Genomic DNA, 20603 nt, shown 5'->3' with positions numbered 1-20603 from the left:
CAGTGACTTGTTACTTGTTGTAGCCTTATTGGTTCAGTGGAAATCCAGACTCTGATTAACCTTCCCCTTGTCACTATTGTCAATAAAATTCATTTATCATCCGAGCAGAAATATTCATCCTCTCTATTTATCACTAATGGGGAATTCTTTTCACCATTTGTTTAATTTCAGGTGTGAATTATCCAAGGAGCATTTCCCATTTATCTCCTTGGATTCAATGAAAGTTTCAAATCTGAATTCAGTTTCGGAATAACCTTGTTGCTCATCTCATAATGTTCTCTTGCTGGTGTCTCACTTTTACCACATGCCTGACGGAACGTTCAGTGTAAACTCACCTCCCATCAAACAGCCGGCCATACCCAGAGGTGGCCCATCCTTGTCTCTTGGTTTGTTTAATCTCAGCCTCTCCCAGTCGTGAACACTGGAAATTGCATAATTCATCTGACAAGAAAAACTTCCACTATGGGGAAAACTTTCAGAAAGGATTTAATAAGAAAAAGGCACAAAATGAAGCTGAAGAAATTACAGGGATAAAAAATCAGGAAAAGTCCATCCTGGCCAATCAGTGGGAAGTTATACAGTGGAAATTTGTGAACCTTTTCCCACTCGCCATTGAATTTCCTGCAACTTCTTACAAATTCTATAAAAACACCTGCTTTGTCTATCTACCAGGCAGGGTCTGTCTCTGGGCATCAGGCCAAAGGAAACATTTCTCAAAGAAAAAGGCAAAGCTTTTACATCATCACAAGGTTATTTTGTCCAATAACATTGTTCTGATACTGATCTCCCAGAGTCACCATGTCCCACATCATCGTAAGTTGTGTCTCCAAGAGGCAGGAATGGGGTATCCTTCTCCATCCCAGAAACACCTTCATTCCTTAGTGAGTGCAGATTCCAACCTGAAAATACCAAGGGAGACACATACAGTCAGTGGATCCATTTTATAGCGAGGTCTGGCTGCATAGCAAGAGTGGAGTGCACTCTGCAATATGGGTTAGAAAATGTTCCCTCTTCGTTCTTCTGATTGGGTCCATGACAAGTTTTAATCCATCACCTCTGTACGTATTCTGGAAGTAAAACCCTTGGTTTCCAGACCATTTAAAGGTGCCAAGTGACAACTGTATTTACCTGTCACTTCATGTACAAAACCCAATCACTTACGAGCAAGGAGCTCTTAGTTAAGGACATTGTATAATTCACTCTGCCCTAACAACAAACATGAACACATAATTCTGATCAAGTACGAAGCAATGCACATTTCATCACCACTGCACCTCCTCTGGGGTGGCTGGTGGTGTCTCTGCTGAAGACACAATGGGGAGGGGAGGGGAGATATTGGCCAAGGATAATGGGCAAATGCCCGACTTTTACAGGAAGCCTCACAAGCTCTTTAACATTTGCGCAGCATTAACAGGACTTTGGTTTATAAGATTCTGCCCAAAAGATACACGCGCAGTAAATTGGTCGCAATCCAGTAATCCAGGGTGTGGCAGCCACACAAGGATTTGAACCTAGGGATTGAGGGATCTTGCTGGTTTGACCATGAAATATCATTCAGCAAGGACCCCACTTTTCCTGTCACCATTGCAGGCACTGAAGCCTCTGCTTTGAGGGAATGAAAAGAAGAGAGAAGGAGAGTTTTTCTCACAGGCACGGGGTTGGCCGGGTTTGTTCCCTTGCTGCGTACCTCACATTTCCAGCCCTCCCACTCTGCAGAGACAGTGTGAAATGCAAACTCACCTCCTTGTGAATCCCTGTTCCTCTCACTCGCCTCAGTGCCTTCCTCCTCATTCTGCCCCAAGCCAGTGTCACCTTCAGGGTCAGACACTTCTCTGGCATCATCATAACCATCCCCTGGGACATCTCCAGGCAGGGCAGGGGCATCTGACGTGAAGATGTGAAGTAATTAAGAGAATATTCACAGTGAAGATAGAAATAAACTACAAGCTGCAGATGCACCAGCCTCACCGGTCCCTGGGGATCTCTCAGCACTTCCACCCTCAGGACAGGAAGAGGAGCCCCCTCTGGAACCCTTAGACTGGGGGATTTCACATATCACACTGATTTGATACATTTCAATTGCTGGTTGAGTGGATCCTAGAGCTCCCAGATGACGAGGCAGAGCGGGAGTTATAGAAAGAGGTGACTGGGATCTAGTCCAGAGGGATTGCTCCACAAGGCATGCTATTATAATAATTACAAATGTAAATAACTTGGAATTGCCCAGAATTTGTTCCCGGCTTCCTAAACTTGACATTTTAAGATAATGTCTTTTCAGTGTGTTCTCCTGATACAGTTCACCCCATAAACTGCCATCAGTCTCCAACCTACTGATACCACTGGGCCAGCTAATAAGGGTGGGACATGGGCCCTTGGGTTTAAAATCTCCATGTCCCACCCACCCCCTGTCCCAGCGTGTCTGACACAGATGTATATAAGCTGCAATAGCTGCATGCCAGGAAAGGCTTTCAGGGAACATTGCTGCACTGTAGAGATCTCTGATTTGGGTTGTCTTTATAAATAGTGAGTAACCCTAGTGCTCCTGGCAGTGAGGGTCACAAGGCAGTGACCTGAGTCAAGTTCAGCATGGACAGCTGCTGAGCGAACTGCTCCTTCCATCCCTGCAATGGGCCTCTGTCATGACCTAGGACATCACATGCTTCCCTACCCCTGGGCCTCCACACAGCTCTTGTCATGCCCCTGGTCAGCGCCCCCAGCGTTACGGCAATACACAATACTGGTGGGTGAACTCCCTGGTTTTCTTAACAAACCACTATTGTCCCTACTGGAAAATACAGTTAGTTTTTTGTCAGGGTGACGTTGCTTCCAAGAGGCGGATTCACTGCTCACCTTGGCCGTTTGGAGTCTGGGGGACGTCGTTCAAGGCAGGCTCCTCCACATTATCGTAATCCAACTGAGACCCCCCTGGGGAAACTCCCTCTGGAACAGCAAACACCACACTCAGCCCATGACACCAGCAGCGTCTCTTCAGCGTAGGTGACCCTTCTAACTAGAGCTGTTTGTCATGGCACGTGAGAGGGGAAGTTGCAGGGGCCCATGGGGAGAGGGGCACAAGTCAGAGAACTACAGTAAAACAGGAGTCCCAGAAATAACTCAGGGCCAATCCTGTCCCTGCAGAATCCAACAGCAGCTCTTTCATGTGTTTCCATGGGAGCAGGATCTGGGCCTGTGCTGAGATAACAGGTTGGAACATGGGCGCTGCCAGGCCAGAGCCGGCCTGTGTGAATCCAGCTGATCTCTGCAGACAGGTTTGAATTTTCCTGTTACACTGGGGAGGGGGAACCTCCTCTCTGCACATAGGCGCTGACTCCATGGGTGCTCTGGGGCTCAAACACCCATGGGAAAAAATAGTGGCTGCTCAGCACCCAGGAGCCCGAGCCTGAGCGTGGAAAGTGATGAGTTCTGCCCTTGGCTCAGGGAGTTTGATTATAAACAGAGGCAGGGGGATGAAGACAACAAAAGGCTTCTCATTAAATCAAATTTAATTAATTAAGAATAATTAGATCATAGAATCATAGAAGATTAGGGTTGGAAGAGACCTCAGGAGGTCATCTAGTCCCACCCTCTGCTCAAAGCAGGACTAACACCAACTAAATCATCCCAGCCAGGGCTTTGTCAAGCCGGGCCTTAAAAACCTCTAAGGATGGAGATTCCACCACCTCCCTAGGTAACCCATTCCAGTGCTTCACCACCCTCCTTGTGAAATAGTGTTTCCTAATATCCAACCTAGACCTCCCCCACTGCAACTTGAGACCATTGCTTCTTCTTCTGTCATCTACCACCACTGAGAACAGCCGAGCTACATCCTCTTTGGAAACCCCGCTTCAGCTAGTTGAAGGCTGCTATCAAATTCCCCCTCACTCTTCTCTTCTGCAGACTGAACAAGACCAGTTCCCTCAGCCTCTCCTCATAAATCATGTGCCCCAGCCTCCTAATCACTAGACTCTCTCCAATTTGTCCATATCCCTTCTGTAGCGGGGGGGCCCAAAACTGGATGCAATACTCCAGGTGTGGCCTCACCAGTGCCAAATAGAGGGGAACAATCACTTCCTTCAATCTGCTGGCAATGTTCCTATTAATGCAGCCTAAAATGCCATTGGCCTTCTTGGCAACAAGGGCACACTTCTGACTCATATCCAGCTTCTCATTCACTGTATCCCCAGGTCCTTTTCTGCAGAACTGCTGCTTACCTAGTCGGTCCCTGGCCTGTAGCGGTGCATGGGATTCTTCCTTCCTAAGTGCAGGACTCTGCACTTCTCCTTGTTGAATCTCATCAGATTTCTTTTGGGCCCAATCCTCCAATTTGTCTATGTCACTCTGGACCCTACCCCTACCCTCCAGTGTATCTACCTCTCCCCCCGGTTTAGTCTCATCTGCGAACTTGCTGAGCATGCAATTAATCCCATCATCCAGATCTTTAATAAAGATGTTGAACAAAAGCGGCCCTAGGACTGACCCCTGGGGCACTCTGCTTGATGGTGATCCTGAAAGCATTCCCAGGCACTCCAGTTAAAAGATAAGAAACAAAGGGGAGGAATAAATGGTCCATTTTCAAAATGGAGAGAAGTAAATAGTGGTGTCCCCCAGGGGTCTGTACTGGGACCAGTGCTGTTCAACATATTCATCAATAATCTGCAAAAAGGGGTAAACAGTGAGGTGGCAAACTTTGCAGATGATACAAAATTACTCAAGATAGTTAAGTCCAAAGCTGATGGCAAAGAGTTACAAAGGTATCTTACAAAACTGGGTGACTTGGCAACAGAATGGCAGATGAAATTCAATGTTAAATGCAAAGTCATGCACATGGCAAAATATAATCCCAACTATATGTACAAAATGATGGTGCTTGAATTAGCTGTTACCCCTCAAGAAAGAGATCGTGGAGTCATTTGCAGTACTCTGGAAGCACTATGTTTCCAGAGTACTGCAAATTTATAAGAATCCTTCTCACGGTGCCTGTGTCATCCTGAACTCATTCTCCAGCTTCAGAAGACTTTAAAATTATTTTCAGTCCTCAATGGGACAGATGCAACTTAAGAATGTAGCTGTCCCTAACATGCATCAAGACAATACCAGGGAACGAGATGTAAATAAGATTGGGATGTTAGTGAAGACAGCTTGTAGGTGATTGCAATGATTTTACTATACTGTAATTCATGCTAAAGAAATTATGTAGTTCATAACAACTGAATGTTCATAACATTATTAAAATAGTAAAGATACCAATGCTAGACACATTCAATAACTAGACTATGAAAGAAGTGTCTAAACATGCTGAAAAGAGCCTCCCCCAAAAACTGGCTGAGTGCTCCCTCCCACCATCCGCCCCCCAACACATGCCTCTTTGGAAGCACCCACCGGGAAAACCAAAAGTCAGCATTTATGCATGGGAATTAAATCTCCTGCTAGGAGGGGACTGGCCTGATCCTTTGCGAGCTCCTGCTCTCCACTAGCCTCTCAGGCAGCCCAGGGCTCAGCTTGGCAGTGCTCCAGCTTCTCAGGGATTAGCTCATTTGCTCAGTGTCTCCTCTCCCAGCCACAGGCTAAACTCCCAAAGGGCCCAAATTCATGGACTCCCTTGAAAGCAGCTGGGGTAGAAATGCCGCTCCATTTATAATTAGAGATGGGCCCAGCCAGGAAGTTCACAACTAGGGTTTTACTTCAGCTTGATATAGTGACAGGTGCCAGCTGCAAAACTGAGATCCGAAGCTGGGTCAGAATCTGCAAATCCCCCCTCCCACAAAGTTCTGGTGGGTTCGGATCAGTGAGTTTGTCTGAGCCCATCTGTAATAACAACACAGGACAATCTTCCCCTCTCTTTCATGGGTGTAAGATGAACCCTGCTGGGCCCTGATGCCTGACACCCAAGAAAAGACCCCATCTCTTCCAGCTCCTCACCTGGGGAGGTCACTGGGAGCCACTCAGAGGGATCTGTGCTCAGGAGATGGTCACATGTTTCCATCCTGAGATTCTGACAGAAATCCTGTTCAATGGGATTAGACCTGACTGTGTAAAATGGGAACTGTGGGGGGGAAATGGCTGCGACTGCAGCAAGCGTCATAGAAATTCTGTTCTCTGCCCAGATTTGGGTATCTCAGCCTAAGTCTACTCCTCATTACCTTGTTCTGATCCGGGATCATTTTCCCCCTCGCTGTCCCCAGTGTAATACTGCAGCTTCGTCACTGAGTCATCTGAATAGGAGCCTGGAGAGACGAGAACCAGAAATTTATCACAGTGAGAACAGCAGAACTGAGGGACAGGGAACACATCCGGGGCCTGGAGTGAGATTTACAGTCTCAGTCTATTCCTCCTTCCAGAGAAGATGCTGAATCACAGCGATTCTGAGCGGTGAGAGGCTGACACAGCGTTCCCAAGAGAAATCTCCATGTTTCTGGGGTAAATGTGACTGACGGGATTCTACAATCTGACCTGAAATATCCTGGGGTGAGCGAAGGCCACATGTCTGGCTGCTGGTCCAGGGAAGTTCCACAATGGTCCTGGCCACCTCAGCCACAGAGGGGACTCCTCCTGCTTAACGGTAAATATCCACCTCCCCCATGAATCAGTTGATCAGCTCTCCATGGTGTTTCCAGATTAGGCCAAGACAGGCCCAGAGCAGAGTCTGTGATTCACTCTCATTATCTTGGCAGTGGTGCTGGGAGATGCCCTGAGCATGTTCCCAGAGCCCCACCACAGCAGAGCCCTGGGGCAGGATGTTCCCATCAGACATGGAGACAAAAGGGCACAAAGGATAAAAGGGCCGGGACTCAAAGCCATGAGGCTCTCCTGGGCTGATTTCTCTGCTCTGGGGTCAGGAAGGATCCCACCCAGCAGACCAGTGGCTGTGGTGGGAGGGGGACACAGAACATCCCCTGCCGCAAAGCTCCGAAGCAATTTTCAAATGATAGTTTAGCCTGGCCTCAGACAGTCACTTTCCTGACCCTTCACTGGTTACACTCCAAGACTGCAGGACGGGCATGGTGACATTAACTGTCCCTACAATTGCGGCTCGTAGAGCATGGTAGGAAGGAAGCCAAAACAAAACACCTTTCTTCCGCCCCTTTCCAGCCCTGCCCCGGTCTTCCCCTTTTCTGAGGCCCTGCCCCCCACTCACTCAAGCCCCACTCCTTCTCTCGTTCACTCTTCCCCACCTTCAACTCACTTTCACTGGGCTGCGGCAGGGGGTCGGGGTGCGGGAGGGGGTGAGGGCTCCAGCTGGGGGTGTGGGCTTTGGGGTGGGGTCAGAAATGAGGATTTCAGGATGTGGGAGGGGCTCTGGGGTAGGGTGGGGGGTGAGAGGTTTGAGGTACAGGAGGGGGCTCAGGGCTGGGGCAGGGGTTGGGGTGTGGGAGGGGCTCTGGGGTAGGGTGGGGGGTGAGAGGTTTGAGGTACAGGAGGGGGCTCTGGGCTGGGGTAGGGGGTTGGGGTGCAGGGGGGTGCAGGGTTCGGCCTCTGGGAGAGGGCTCAGGGCTGGGGCAGGGGTTGGGGTGTGGGAGGGGATTTGGGGTGTGGGCTCTGGGAAGGATTTTGGGTGTGGGAGGGGGCTCAGGGCTTGGAAAGGGGGTTGGGGTGCAGGAGGGGGATCAGGGTGCGGGCTCTGGGAGGGAATTTGGATGTGGGCGGGTGTTCGGATGTGGGAAGGGGTTCTGACCTGTGGGAGGGGGTTGGGGTATGGGAGGTAGTGAGGGCTCCAGCTGGGAGTGCGGGCTTGGGGTGGGGCCAAGGGGTTTGGAGTGCAGGATTGGGCTCAGTGCTGGAGCAGGGGGGTGGGTTGTGGGAAGGGGTGCACGCTCTGGCTGGGGGTGTGGGCTCTGGGGTGGGGCCAGGGATGAGGGGTTTGGGATGCAGGAGGATGATCAGGGCTGGGGCAGGGGGTTGAGGTTCAGGAGGGGGTGCAGGGTGCAGGTTCCAGGAGGGAGTTTGGGTGCGGGAGGCGGCTCAGAGCCTGGGCAGGGGGTTGGGGTGCGGGTGGAGGGTGCAGGGTCGGGGAGGGAGTGAGGGTGTGGGAGCGGGGTTCCGAACTGGAACAGGGGATTCGGGGTGTGGGATCCGGCTGGTTCTCAGCCAATGGGAGCAATGGAGCTGGCGCTTGAGGCAGGGGCAGCGTGCGGAGCTTCCATGGGTGCCCCTGTGCCTAGGGGCCACAGGGACATGCCAGACACTTCTGGGAGCTGCATGGAGCCAGGGCAGATAGGGATTGTCATAAATATAAAGGGAAGGGAAAACCCCTTTAAAATCCCTCCTGGCCAGAGGAAAAATCCTCTCACCTGTAAAGGGTTAAGAAGCTAAAGGTAACCTCGCTGGCACCTGACCAAAATGACCCATGAGGAGACAAGATACTTTCAAAAGCTGGGAGGAGGGAGAGAAACAAAGGGTCTGGGTCTGTCTGTATGCTGCTTTTGCCAGGGACAGAACAGGAATGGAGTCTTAGAACTTTTAGTAAGTAATCTAGCTAGGTATGTGTCAGATTATGATTTCTTTAAATGGCTGAGAAAAGAACTCTGCTGAATAGAATGACTATCCCTGTCTGTGTGTCTTTTTTGTAACTTAGGGTTTTGCCTAGAGGGATTCTCTATGTTTTGAATCTAATTACCCTGTAAGGTGTCTACCATCCTGATTTTACAGAGGTGATTCCTTTACTTCTATTAAAAGTCTTCTTGTAAGAAAACTGAATGCTTTTTCATTGTTCTAAGATCCAAGGGTTTGGGTCTGTGGTCACCTATGCAAATTGGTGAGGATTTTTACCAAACCTTCCCCAGGAAGTGGGGTGCAAGGGTTGGGAGGATTTTTTGGGGAAAGACATGTCCAAACTACGTTTCCCAGTAAACCCAGTTAGAGTTTGGTGGTGGCAGTGGATATTCCAAGGGCAAAGGATAAAATTAATTTGTACCTTGGGGAAGTGTTAACCTAAGCTGATAAAAGTAAGCTTAGGAGGTTTTCATGCAGGTCCCCACATCTGTACCCTAGAGTTCAGAGTTGGGAAGGAATCTTGACAGGGAGCCTGCCTTAGCCCCACTGTGCCACCGACTGGACTTTTAACAGCCCAGACAGCAATGCTGACTGGAGCCGCCAGGGTCACTTTTTCACTGGGGATTCTGGTTAAAAACTGGACTCCTGGCAACGTTAGTCTACATGAGTAGCTGCTGGTCTCACCTCAGATGCTAGAGCTTGGCAAAAAACAGATGTTTTGGTTCTTTGGCAATTGTAAAAATAACAATAATAATAATACAATAAAAATGTTTTGGGTTGAGCCAAAAATGACTTTTTTAAAATTTTGGCAAGTGCAAAAGTTTAAAAAAAAGGTGTTATGTTGAATGAAACCATTTGATGTTCTTTTGGATATGTGGGGTTTAGATAGATAGATAGACAGACAGATAAAATTAAAGGAAATGTCTGATGGAAAAGTAACATCAAATTGAAAAAAACCAAAATGTTTTCTTTAGAAAGTGTTGAATTGAAATGAATCGTTCTGTGTGTATTTGGAACAATTGGGTGAAATTGACAGGAATTTGTGAAATGTTTCGCTGTCTCTGAATCTGCATTTTTCACCAAAACATTTTGCAATGGAGACTTGTGCCCAGCTCCAGCGACAAGCTCACAGGGCTGACGCTGCAGTGATTTAACTCTGGGTCAGGGCCTCAGATGGACAGGGCATTAGATAGCTGCTGCCTGTTAAGAGTGAGACCCACGGACCTGAGCGACTGAACATCTCCTGCTTCTCTCTCATCAGGTTATAATCAATCTCCTCGTACACGGCCTCAGGGAAGGGATCCAAGGGTCTTCTGGAGCCTGAAAACAAAGGGCAGGGTTTGCACAGGGTCAGAGAAACCAGAAATGGGAAACACTGTGGCTCATTCAACCCCTCTCCCCTGAACCCTACAGCACATTCCCACTGCTGTGTCCAGGCTAGATTTAAATGAGCCAGGTGACAGGGACAATGTCCCTCTCCACAGCATCCCTTTGACGATGGTTCCCAGGGCTAGACCACTGTCAGAAAGCTTCCTCTCATTCATCTTAACTGTTCCCTTTTCAATCTCATCCCATTATTCCTGGTTATTCCCCTTTGGAGCAGCTTAAATAATTCTTCCCCCACACTGGTGTTTACACTTATCTGCAAAATGATGATAACCTTTTTTTTTTTCATCGACTTTAAGGCCAGACAGGACCATTAGAACATCTAGTCTGACCTCTTGTATAACACAGGCCACTGCAATTCACCCAGATACCCCTAGGTTTGAGCCCAAAGATGCACTTAGACTAAAGCATTTCTTTCTTTAGGGGAATAAACTCTTGTGTGCCACAGGTAGAAAACACGAGGGACTAACAGAGCCATCCCTTAGGTACAGCGAATCGGGGTAACCTCTCCAGACCCCGTGCTTTGGAGGCCCCCAAGGGCAGACTGATTGGCTGGGGCAGTCGGTCCCGGAATTGACGGGTTGGTCCCGAAAGTGACAGATTTGTCACTTCCGCCCCAGGCCCTGCACCCCCATAGGGACAACCCTGGAGACTAAGGTACCACCGATGCCCAAGGTCCCTACAATGGCAGGGAACTGACGAGGTGAGAGATGCTTAGATAATCCTGGCAGGCTCCATGCTTTAGAGGAAGATAAAAATCTCCCAAGGTCCCTTTTTGCCAGTCTGATCTGTGGCAAAATTCCTTCCTGACCCCAAAACTGGCGATTGGTTTGACCCTGAGCATGTGGAAAAGAAACAAAACAAAACAAGACGAAAAACAAATATAGGGGCTTCCCCAAATTCCTTCCTGACCCCTGCGGGTGACTGGCTGAAGCCCTGGAGCATGAGATCTGATTTGAATCACTGTCTTGCAGCAAATTTGTCAATGTTACATGTATGTTGATGGCAATCTCATTCCCTTCCCTCTTTCCAAGCAGCTGGTAGCTAATGTTGTTCTGTGTTTTATAGATAAAAAATCCTCTAAATGCCACCTATGAGTACAACATAGTATAATACTCCTTTCCAGCATTTCTCCTTCCTAAGATTGTCCTTTCTACTGGATCTCTCTCTTCGCAACTATTTACCACAACTCGATTTTTATACACCTTTTTTCCCCCTGACAAGATGTCCAATTTCTCTTGGTCCCATTCCGTGATGTCTCACCACACTGATATTCAGAACCCCTCTCTGTGACAGATATTGCAGCCCCACACAGGATCTTTGGGAACCACTCTAGTAAATTTGTGAATGGTTTGTGTATGATTGTGTTCTACTGCACCTGGGAGGATTTCCACAGCTCCTCCGGGAAGGAAAAACAGTCTCGGGGGGGGGGGGGGGGGGGGGGGCGAGGGACCGGGGGAGGTGAAGGGTGATTAAGATAGATCACTGAGATTGAAAACAACTCCAGAAAGGTAAACACACTGTAAAGAGAGTGATCAGGTAAGGTGAGCTATTACCAGCAGGAGGGAGGGTTGGGGGGGGGGGGGGACGACGACAGGGATGGGGGTCGGGACCTTTTGTAGTGATAATCAAGCAGTTAGTGGAAATGGCCCACCTTGATTATCACTACAAAAACTTCCCCTGGCCCACCTTGATTATCACGACAAAAGGTTCCCCAACCCCCACTCTCCTGCTGGTAACAGGAGATCACTCTTACCTGATCACTCTTGTTACATTGCTGTATGGTAACACCCATTGTTTCATGTTCTCTGTGTATATAAAATCTCCTCACTGTATTTTCCACTGCATGTATCTGATGAAGTGAGCTGTAGCCCAAGAAAGCTTATGCTCAAATAAATTTGTTAGTCTCTAAGGTGCCATAAGTCCTCCTTTTCTTTTTATGTTTTCTCTGCGAGGCTTTTATCCTACTAACAAGGTGCAGTCTGCTGAGAGAGAGCTGGGTGGTGACTTGGGATTGCTGGCAATACACTGCTCACAGGCCCTGGGGAGAACGCACAGCATGGGGCTGGCCTGTAAGCAGACTGGTTTGCTGGGGGTATCACAGTGGAAGGCAGGGGGCTGTGCAGCCTTAAAGCCTCCTGGTCAGTAGGAGGTGAGATGGGGGGTTCTACCCAGAGACAGGTGAGGTCTGGAGGCCCGAGGCATGACTGGGCACTCCTGGAATGGATCACCGGAAGGTGGGGGGATACAGGTGCAGCTTCCCTGAAACTGTGACCCTTCCTAGCTAGTATCATCTCCAGATTTGATGGCTAGGGAGTTCCACTGCCAGACAGTTAATGAAATAATAAATGAGAGAAGAGTTAGGCACTCTCGGCCACCCCACCCAGCCTGGTATCGTCCCTCACCCTGACACATTGCAGCTCCCCTGCTATTGCAGAGGCATTTCACACAGTGACACAGTCAGGACCCACCTCTGAGCTGTGCCCTGGCACTTTGCACCTGCGCCCCCAGGATGATTAAGACCAGGCAGAGCAGGGCCCCCAGGATAATGCAGACGACCACGGGTACTGTGACTCTCCCAATGTCGGTCGCAGGACGGCGTAGGGGAGCTGGATGGAAATGAACATGCAACAGGGAGAGATTAGCCTGTGAGAGTCAGGGGGGCCCCAGGGAGCTCCCCAGTCACTCATTGCACAGCCCAGGACAGCAGGATAATGGGCTGGGACAGAGTCTGTGTACCATGGGGGCAGCTCACAGGCTGCTCTTTAAATCATTGGCCCTGCCCTGTCAGCTGGAGCCAACAGACAGGAATCCTCCTGCTCAGCAGGGCCTGCAGCTCCCACCCAGGTGTTATTCGCCCTCAGATGTCACAGGCCATGGAAAGGAGCTCCTTCCCTCAGGCTGCAGCTTGCAGCTCCTCCTCTGTGACCCAGCCCCAGGGAAATTTAACCCTTGATGGGAGGAGGGAGATGCTTTACCTGGGGTACTCAGAGAATCTGTCCTCTCTGTCAGACCTGCAAAGGGAAAGGGAGGAGAGTTGGAGTCTGGAGCAAGGGGGAGGTGACGTGTTTGTTCCCTGGGGGAATCTCACTCTGAGAGTCCCTGGGGGCACTGTGCAGCTGTCACCATCACAGACTCCTTCACAGCAGCAAAGGGCCTGTTTGATAGTGATTTAGGGCCCACGTTCCTTGTGCTCTGTGCAGAAATGAGGACTTTAGTAACAAACCAGCACAGTGGGGCCTGTGATGGATGCAGGGTGCTTGTGGGCTGATGTCTGAGCCAATCTGACATGAGAAAGGATCCAACACACAACATCCAGGATGCTCCAGCACACAGGAGATGGGAGGGCCTGGTGTGGGACAAAAGGCGGGGGGCAGGGGTGATCCATTCTCCTCCCTGAAAATTACAGCATGTAGCAGAAACATCTCCTGTCACTCACCTGAGCAATTCACGGCAGCATCTTCCTTATGACCACAAAAAGAAAAGGAGTACTTGTGGCTCTCACAGCTGGTATCCTGGAGAACCCCAACGACCAGCCAGCTCCACCCCTCCTGGGTCTGCACAGGGATCTGGGCCATAGGCAGGGCGAGGGGCTTCTTCCCTGGGACCCTCATCCAGCTCACACAGACCCTCAGCTTCTGAGGCTGCACCACCAGGGGCCTGACAACAGTTGTCTCTGTCCCAGGGTCTCACCACCCCAGTAATGTCTCCCCATTGACCATCACCTTCCGCTTCCACTGGGGGTCCCAGGGGCCTGACCGCAGGAAACTCCACACAGACATATATGTTGGGGTCAGGAGTGGGAGCCTGTCCACCTCCCCACCCATCCGGCCTTGGGACCCAGCAAGGGAGCTAAATACCAGGGCTTTTCCACAGGGTCCCAGTACTCCTTTTCTTTTTGCGAATACAGACTAACATGGCTGCTACTCTGAAACCTGTCCTTATGACCACAGTTGCTCTCACCCCAGGGCCTGGCAGGACAGTCCCAGAGAGATGACTCTGTCCCTCTGCAATTCAACGTCTCCACCCAGATGGGACCAGTCCCCTCGCCAAATGCAGCCTCGCCTGGGACTGGTACAGGAGAGCCACAGCCCAGTTGTTTACACAAAACATTAGCATCCGCCATGTCCCAGGAGTCATCACAAACTGTTCCCCAGAAGCCACGGTACCAAACCTCCACTCTCCCCGAGCATCTGTGCTCTCCTACCGCGACACGTAACTTGTCCTGGTCTAGAAATGCAGAAACCTCACATGTTACTGGGACAACTTAGGGACCAAGAGGGAGACAGAGAGAAGCAGAGATACCTGTGCAGCTTGCAGAGTTCGGGCATTCGGCAAACAGGGTCTGAGTTGGTTTTGTTTTTTTTCCAGTGGAGAGAAAGTGCAGAGGTGAATGCACTGGGTTGTGTGTGTGATGTGGGAGGAGAATTTATCTGTATTTTAAACCCCTAATTTCAGCACCATCTGAACTGAAATGTGAACTCTGGGTCATTCAATACCTAATTAATTTGCTATTCAGCTGTTACTCAGACACACAGGCCGACATGCACCCAGACTTGTGGGGGATTCCAGTTCTGAGCCAAACTGCACAGCCTGGGCCCATCTCTGATTGTTCATCCCAAAAGGATTAATAACCACAGAGCTGCCTCATGACGGTCTCTAGGGAGAGGCTTTTCTCGGCTTTCAGACTACTTTATCGCAGTGTCTAACACCGGTCTCTTTTAAAATTAATTGATTAACTTCCATGTTTGTTGTTAATCAGACAAATGGTTATTCCTATAAAAGACTGTGAAAATATGTTTGTATCTTGTGTTGAGAATTTAAATCTACCTCCACTGAGATGTGAACACAAACAAAAGATCTATCATAACCCTTCAATTAATTAAACACATCGCGTACATGTGTGTTTGTACACGCGCATGCAGGTAGTTTCAGAATTACCAGTGCAAGAAATATGGGTCTCTTCTGCTCGGTTATCACATGACTTTGGATCCCAGGGCTCTGATGGGCACTGCCAGAGGGAGCTGTGCTGCTCACTGCATGCAACGTGGTCCAGCCACGTGGGACCAGAACCTGGTCCATATTCAAAGTCTCTTGCAATCTGCCCTCCGTCTCCACAGTTCAGCTGTTTGCAGACAATTGCTGGGGTGACTCCAGACATCTGATTGGAGCAAACACTGCCCCACGTCCCATTGTAGAAAACCTCCAGCCGCCCAGCACAGTTACTGTCGCTCACCAGCCTCAGATCTGTGAACTCTAGAAGGAAATTCACAAAAGGGGAATTTAAATCATCTGATTCTCAAATGAAATGGGGTGTGAAGAGTGAAATCCCAGCAATTTCTAACAATCCTGTGCATCATTCTGCAGGAGCAAGTCTCAGAAGCATTCAAAGAATCAGAGACTCTTTTCGACACCACAGGCCCCCTAGAAATACAGTGGGTATCTCCGGAAGGCCATCATTTACCAGCAGCTACATACAGATTTTAATTGATAGAGGCCAGAGAGGATTGAGATATTGGCAGGCCAGATGCCAGCTCTTGCCCAGGCTGCAGGCATTAGCTGAGAACTGACAATCTCGTAGCTGGAGACCAGGCCAGGTCACTTATTTGTTAGTTTTGCTCAAAACAGGTATTAGTCTTGTAAGAATGTATTTTGTGCTTCGACTCTATGAAATGGTGGTTAGTTGCTGCAGGCATTAATCTCACTTGTAATCTCAGTGGTCCATGCTACAAAAAAAAAATGTAAATGTTGCTTTATAACTGAAAATGTTGGCTCTGAACTTGTGAACTCAGGCACAGGAATCATCCCCCCCTCTCCATCCCCAAAGACTATCAAAATCAGAAGGACCATCAAGGATCATCACAATATAAAGGATTGGTTAATGGCCTTATTCCCCCCAGGGCGCAGTACCTGCAGATGGCCTGGTCCCATCGCTTTGAAAGCTGGAAGAGGGAAATAAAAATAGTCAATGTGACAATTTTTCATCCTTTTGGTTTTTTGAACTGTGACAGGGCTAGAGACACCAAACTGAAGTCCGAGATCCCACGGGGTTACCCCTGGGTCAGCGCTGAAGGACATTTGGAATTGACAGATCACTACAACTCTGTCACTACTCTGGTGTAAATGGTGTCTCATTTGTGTGTAGGTGATTGCTTGCTTTAACCTTGTAAATAGCCATTTTAGTTCTTTTTCCCAGTGAATAAACCTGTCTATAGTTTATTACAGGATTGGCGACAGGCATCGTCTCTGGTGTAAGATCTAAGGTACCAGCTGATCTGAGTAGGTGACTGGTCTCTTGGGATTGAAAGAAACCTGAATGTGGTGTGATTTTTGGTGTAAGTGACCAATTATCACTAAGCCCAGTTCATCTGGGTGACAAGACAGATTGGAGAGTCTATGGGGATTGTCTGTGACTCCATGGTGAGATAGATTTAGTGATCCAGGGCTAAGTTTCCTCTCAGCTGCACAGCCATGTGTCCGCACCGCAGGCTATCAAGGGCACACAGCCACCCGGGCCTGGACTGGAGAGGCGCCTGTCCCCTGGAGCTGCTGCAGGAGGGAAAGAGGCGCCTCTCCCCTGGCCTCAGGCTGCTGCAGCAGGAGAGGGCTGGGGGGAGTTCTTGCTCCCGACTGCAGCCCCAGGGCAGCCTGCACCCCAAACCCTTCATCCATGTCCCCACCCCATAGCCCCGTCCCCAGTGGAGCCCTCACTCCCCCCTGTACTCCAACTCTCTGCCCCAGCCCTGAGCCCCCTCCTGCACCCTGAGCCCCTCATCCCCAGGCCCACCCCAGAGCCCTCACCCCTAGCCAGAGCCCTCAGCCCCCACACTCCAACCTTCTGCCCCAGCCCTGAGCCCCCTCACAACCCCAAACCCCTCATCCCCAGCCCCACCCCAGAGCCCGCACTTCCAGCCAGAGCCCTCACCCTGTGCACCGCCACCCTCTGCCCCAGCCCTGAGCTGCCTCCCACATGCTGAACCCCTCAGCCCCAACCCCACCACACATCACCTCTAGGCTGGTGCACAGAAAAAAATTCATTCCACACATGGATTTAAAAAGTAGAGGGAACAATGGTCCAGGAGTTCACATCTGTTCCTAGCTTGGTGAAATCTACTTATAGAACACACCAGCAGTTTGGAGTACTGCCCTGTTTCTCACCATCTGCCCTGAGGTGGGCACTCAGTGCCGTGAGCCACTTCACAAAGTGTGACAGGGATCATGAGATCAAATAATTTGACTGTCTGTAAAACAGCTGCATAGAGCCTAATAACTTGAGTTTGATGTAAGCATAGCTTCCAGAAAGGCATCCAGTCTAGACAGGAAGACTTCAAGAGATGCAGAATGCACCATTCCCTGGTAGTTTGTAGCGATGGTTCATCACCCACCCTGTTAAAAACCCGGGCCTTATTTCTGAGGTGAATTTGTCTGGTTTCAGCTTCCAGCCATCGACTCTTGTTCTGCCTTTCTGCATTATATTAAAGAGCCCTTTAGGAAGTGTTTCAGAGTAACAGCCGTGTTAGTCTGTATTCGCAAAAAGAAAAGGAGTACTTGTGGCACCTTAGAGACTAACCAATTTATTAGAGCATAAGCTTTCGTGAGCTACAGCTCACTTCATCGGTGAAGTGAGCTGTAGCTCACGAAAGCTCATGCTCAAATAAATTGGTTAGTCTCTAAGGTGCCACAAGTACTCCTTTTCTTTAGTAAGTGGTATGTTTTCCTTGTGACAGGACTTATGCCCTGTAATCAAGTTGCCTCTTGATCATTTTGATAAGCTAAACAGATTCAGCATCTTAAATCTCTCACCGTAAAGCTTTTCTTCAAGCCCTCAGATCACTTTTGTGGCACTTCTCTGCTCCATCTCAAATTTTTGTGGACATCAGAACTGGACACAGTATTCCAGCATTTGTCTCACCAGTGCCATATACAACAGTAAAATCTAGTCCTCACCGCTCCTCACTACTCCCCTGTTTATACATCCAAGGTTTGCATTAGCCCCGTTTTGCCATACACGGCACTGGGAGTCATGTTCTGTTATTTCTCCACTAGGATCCTACATCCTTTTCAGTCATTGCTTTCTGTGATACAATCTCCTTTAGATACCTGAGATGCAGCATTCTAACATTAGGAAATCTTGCAATATCTCCAGTACTGCTGGGTGAGAGCTGAGGACTTTCTAATGGTGACCCTGGTAGGTAGTTACACAAAGGAAAGGGAGGCAGAGACAGTCAGGGAGAGTGTCATTCTCAGCAATCTCCTTAAACATCTGCACCCTCCATTACATTGCCCGGTAACACAGCTCACGAGAGCATTCCCAGAACAGACCTGAGCAGAGAACTCCCGCGTCCTCTTCGTGTCTGCAGTTATGTTGGCCCCAGCCCCTGGAAGGACACACCCAGAGACTGGATTCGTTCCCAGCGCAGTTCACATCATCCAGCCAGATCTGCCCGGATCCTTGCCCATAATGAGCAGAGACAGTTGCATTGATGGCACGTCCACATCCCAGTTGTTTGCAAACGACGTCGGAGTCTGATAGATCCCAGGAATCATCACAGACCGTCCCCCAGCGGCCATTGTAATAAATCTCCACTCTCCCGGCACAGCGACCTGTCCCATTCACTAGTCTGATCCGCCGGCTCCCTGCAGGGATAGATTGCAGCTGTTAATATGTATTTTCGAACTAAACAGAAAATGTTTGTGAGATTTGGAAATGAATCACCTGAGCAAATGACACCGATGTCCTCAGCAATTCTTGTCTGGGCTGTCTCAGATGTGGAGTTGTCACAGAGAGTCAGACGAGTCTCATTTCCTGCACAGTGGACCCTTCTCAGCCCCACAGCACCCGTTCCTTGCTCAGACTTAGGGGGGGTATAAGCTTTTTCAGCGACTCCGCACTGGAGCTCCCTGCACACCACGCTGGCATCATTCATGTCCCACTGGTCATCCAGCACTCTGCCCCACACACCACGGAGGGAAATCTCCACTCTCCCATCGCACCGGCTCTCTCCATTCAGAAGTCTGAGTGATTCAGAGTGACCTGGGCTCAGGAGAGATGGGAAACACAATGAAGAACACGCTCTGTTATACACTAGAAATAATACAGAGTGTGCATGAAATTATGGACTGTTTCTCAATAAGAAGGCAGAAGCCAGTGATCAGAGTGTGTCACAGAGTTAAAGGGAACAACCTCTGTCAGAAGACACTTATTCCTATGAATCTATAAGTGGAAGGTGCTATGAGGATTGTAAAACTCTGAGCTTGACACAAGGGCTTGCCAACGGACTCTCTAAATGAGTGAGCAAGGGAATTCCTGCCGATTACTGATTGGGAAAATAGTCTCTGTGTGTGGTGGTGGAATGGCTGCTGAGGTTTGTAGTCACTTTATCCAGGCTTAAATGCCTGGAAGCCAGTGAATGGTGTCTGCACAAGCACTGAGTGGGTGGGTTGTGAATGATTTAGGCAAGTTTGCCTTGAGGGAGTTTGGCCAATGGAAGAGCAGTGTTCATGGTGGCCAGGAACAGGTTATTTTTGGTAAATTCCCTTAGTTCCCTCTGATATCTGTTCAGTAGCAACTTTCTTGGTTCACGTGGATCCAGTGCAGGAGCTCCTAGTGTTAGATAGTTCCTGGCACTGGTGGTTCTGACTGGAGCTGTCCCCTGAAGTGTGGTGTCATCTCTGAGTCCAACGTGAGATTCCAGCTGATCAATTCACACCACACTAAGTACGTTGTGTGTGGGTCAGAGAAGGAGACATGCTCTCTTCATGAATATTGTGACTCCCTTGGGATGTGAATCTCGGTATTTGTGTGTGTCCCAGAATCAGAGAGTCCTACAGCAAGGTGGTAAACTAGGAATTACTCCCCGAGTTCAGACCCAGGTGCAGCCAGGAGAGACTGACCATGTTAAAAGACAACAGCAGAGTCAGTGCAGGGCACACCCACTGGCTGTGCCGGGTACAGTATGTACTAGTATGGCGACCTGACGGGTGCAGTGTGTGCGCACTGGATCCAACCAGCTCAAGGATCTCAGTAGCCAAATAACATTTCAAGGCTAAGAGTGAAATCCTGGCCCCACTGACGGCAATGGTAAAACCTCCTTTGACTTCAATGGAGCCAGGAGTTCGCCCAGAGACTGGACCAGGAGACTGCCTGCATGCAGCTAATGTAGTGCAGGGGTAGCCACGGGTGGGCCGTGGTCCACCCGGTTAGTATCCAGACCCACCCAAATCAGGGCCGGAGCTCCCCGAATCCACAGGCTGGGACTCCCACCACCAGCTCGGTGTCCGTCAGTCTGGCCGCATCTTTCTCCTGTTGGCGCCGTGCGCTGCTTCCCTGGTCTCTGACCGCAGCACTAGCCCCGCGTGGGGTGTGCCTCCTGAGGGCAGGTCTGCGTGGGGCTAGTGCTGGGGCTGGAGACTGGGGCAGCAGCTCCCGGCACCGGCAGGAAAGGGACGTGGCTGGGCTGACGGACACTGAGCCAGGGTCTGGAAGGGTGAGTAGAACTCGAGCCCTAGTGGGACCCCCCTTTGCAGAAAAGGCACCTCTAGGTGACCAGATGTGTTGATTTTCTAGAGACAGTCCTGATATTTGGGGCTTTTTCTCATATAGGTGCCTATTACTTCCCACCACGTGTCCAATTTTTCACATTTCCTATCTGGTTACCCTAGGCACGCCCCGCAGCCTGTGTGCCCCGGGCAGCCTCAGCTTTGGGTGCCTGCCAAGCTCAGTTCTG

The 20603-nt window shown here is 49.7% G+C and overlaps 1 protein-coding gene across 1 annotated transcript in view; it reads right to left on the bottom strand.

The window, feature by feature from the left end:
* Positions 1-750: 750 nt before the first annotated feature.
* LOC140898849 (antigen WC1.1) overlaps positions 751-20603 on the bottom strand; it is a 44800-nt gene continuing 24947 nt past the window's right edge. Inside the window, exons 6-18 of the mRNA XM_073313377.2 lie at positions 18593-18910; positions 18199-18513; positions 14823-15132; positions 14182-14249; positions 13793-14106; positions 13316-13340; positions 12855-12890; positions 12348-12485; positions 9715-9810; positions 6141-6224; positions 2851-2940; positions 1741-1884; positions 751-899 (exon numbers count right to left, since the gene is read on the bottom strand). Coding sequence (XP_073169478.2) covers positions 751-899; positions 1741-1884; positions 2851-2940; positions 6141-6224; positions 9715-9810; positions 12348-12485; positions 12855-12890; positions 13316-13340; positions 13793-14106; positions 14182-14249; positions 14823-15132; positions 18199-18513; positions 18593-18910 — 2087 coding nt within the window. The remainder of the gene's footprint in view (positions 900-1740; positions 1885-2850; positions 2941-6140; positions 6225-9714; positions 9811-12347; positions 12486-12854; positions 12891-13315; positions 13341-13792; positions 14107-14181; positions 14250-14822; positions 15133-18198; positions 18514-18592; positions 18911-20603) is intronic.

This window comes from Lepidochelys kempii, chromosome 1 (assembly GCF_965140285.1).
Source record: "Lepidochelys kempii isolate rLepKem1 chromosome 1, rLepKem1.hap1, whole genome shotgun sequence".
NCBI lineage: Eukaryota > Metazoa > Chordata > Testudines > Cheloniidae > Lepidochelys > Lepidochelys kempii.
This window is presented reverse-complemented; position numbering and strand designations above follow the sequence as displayed.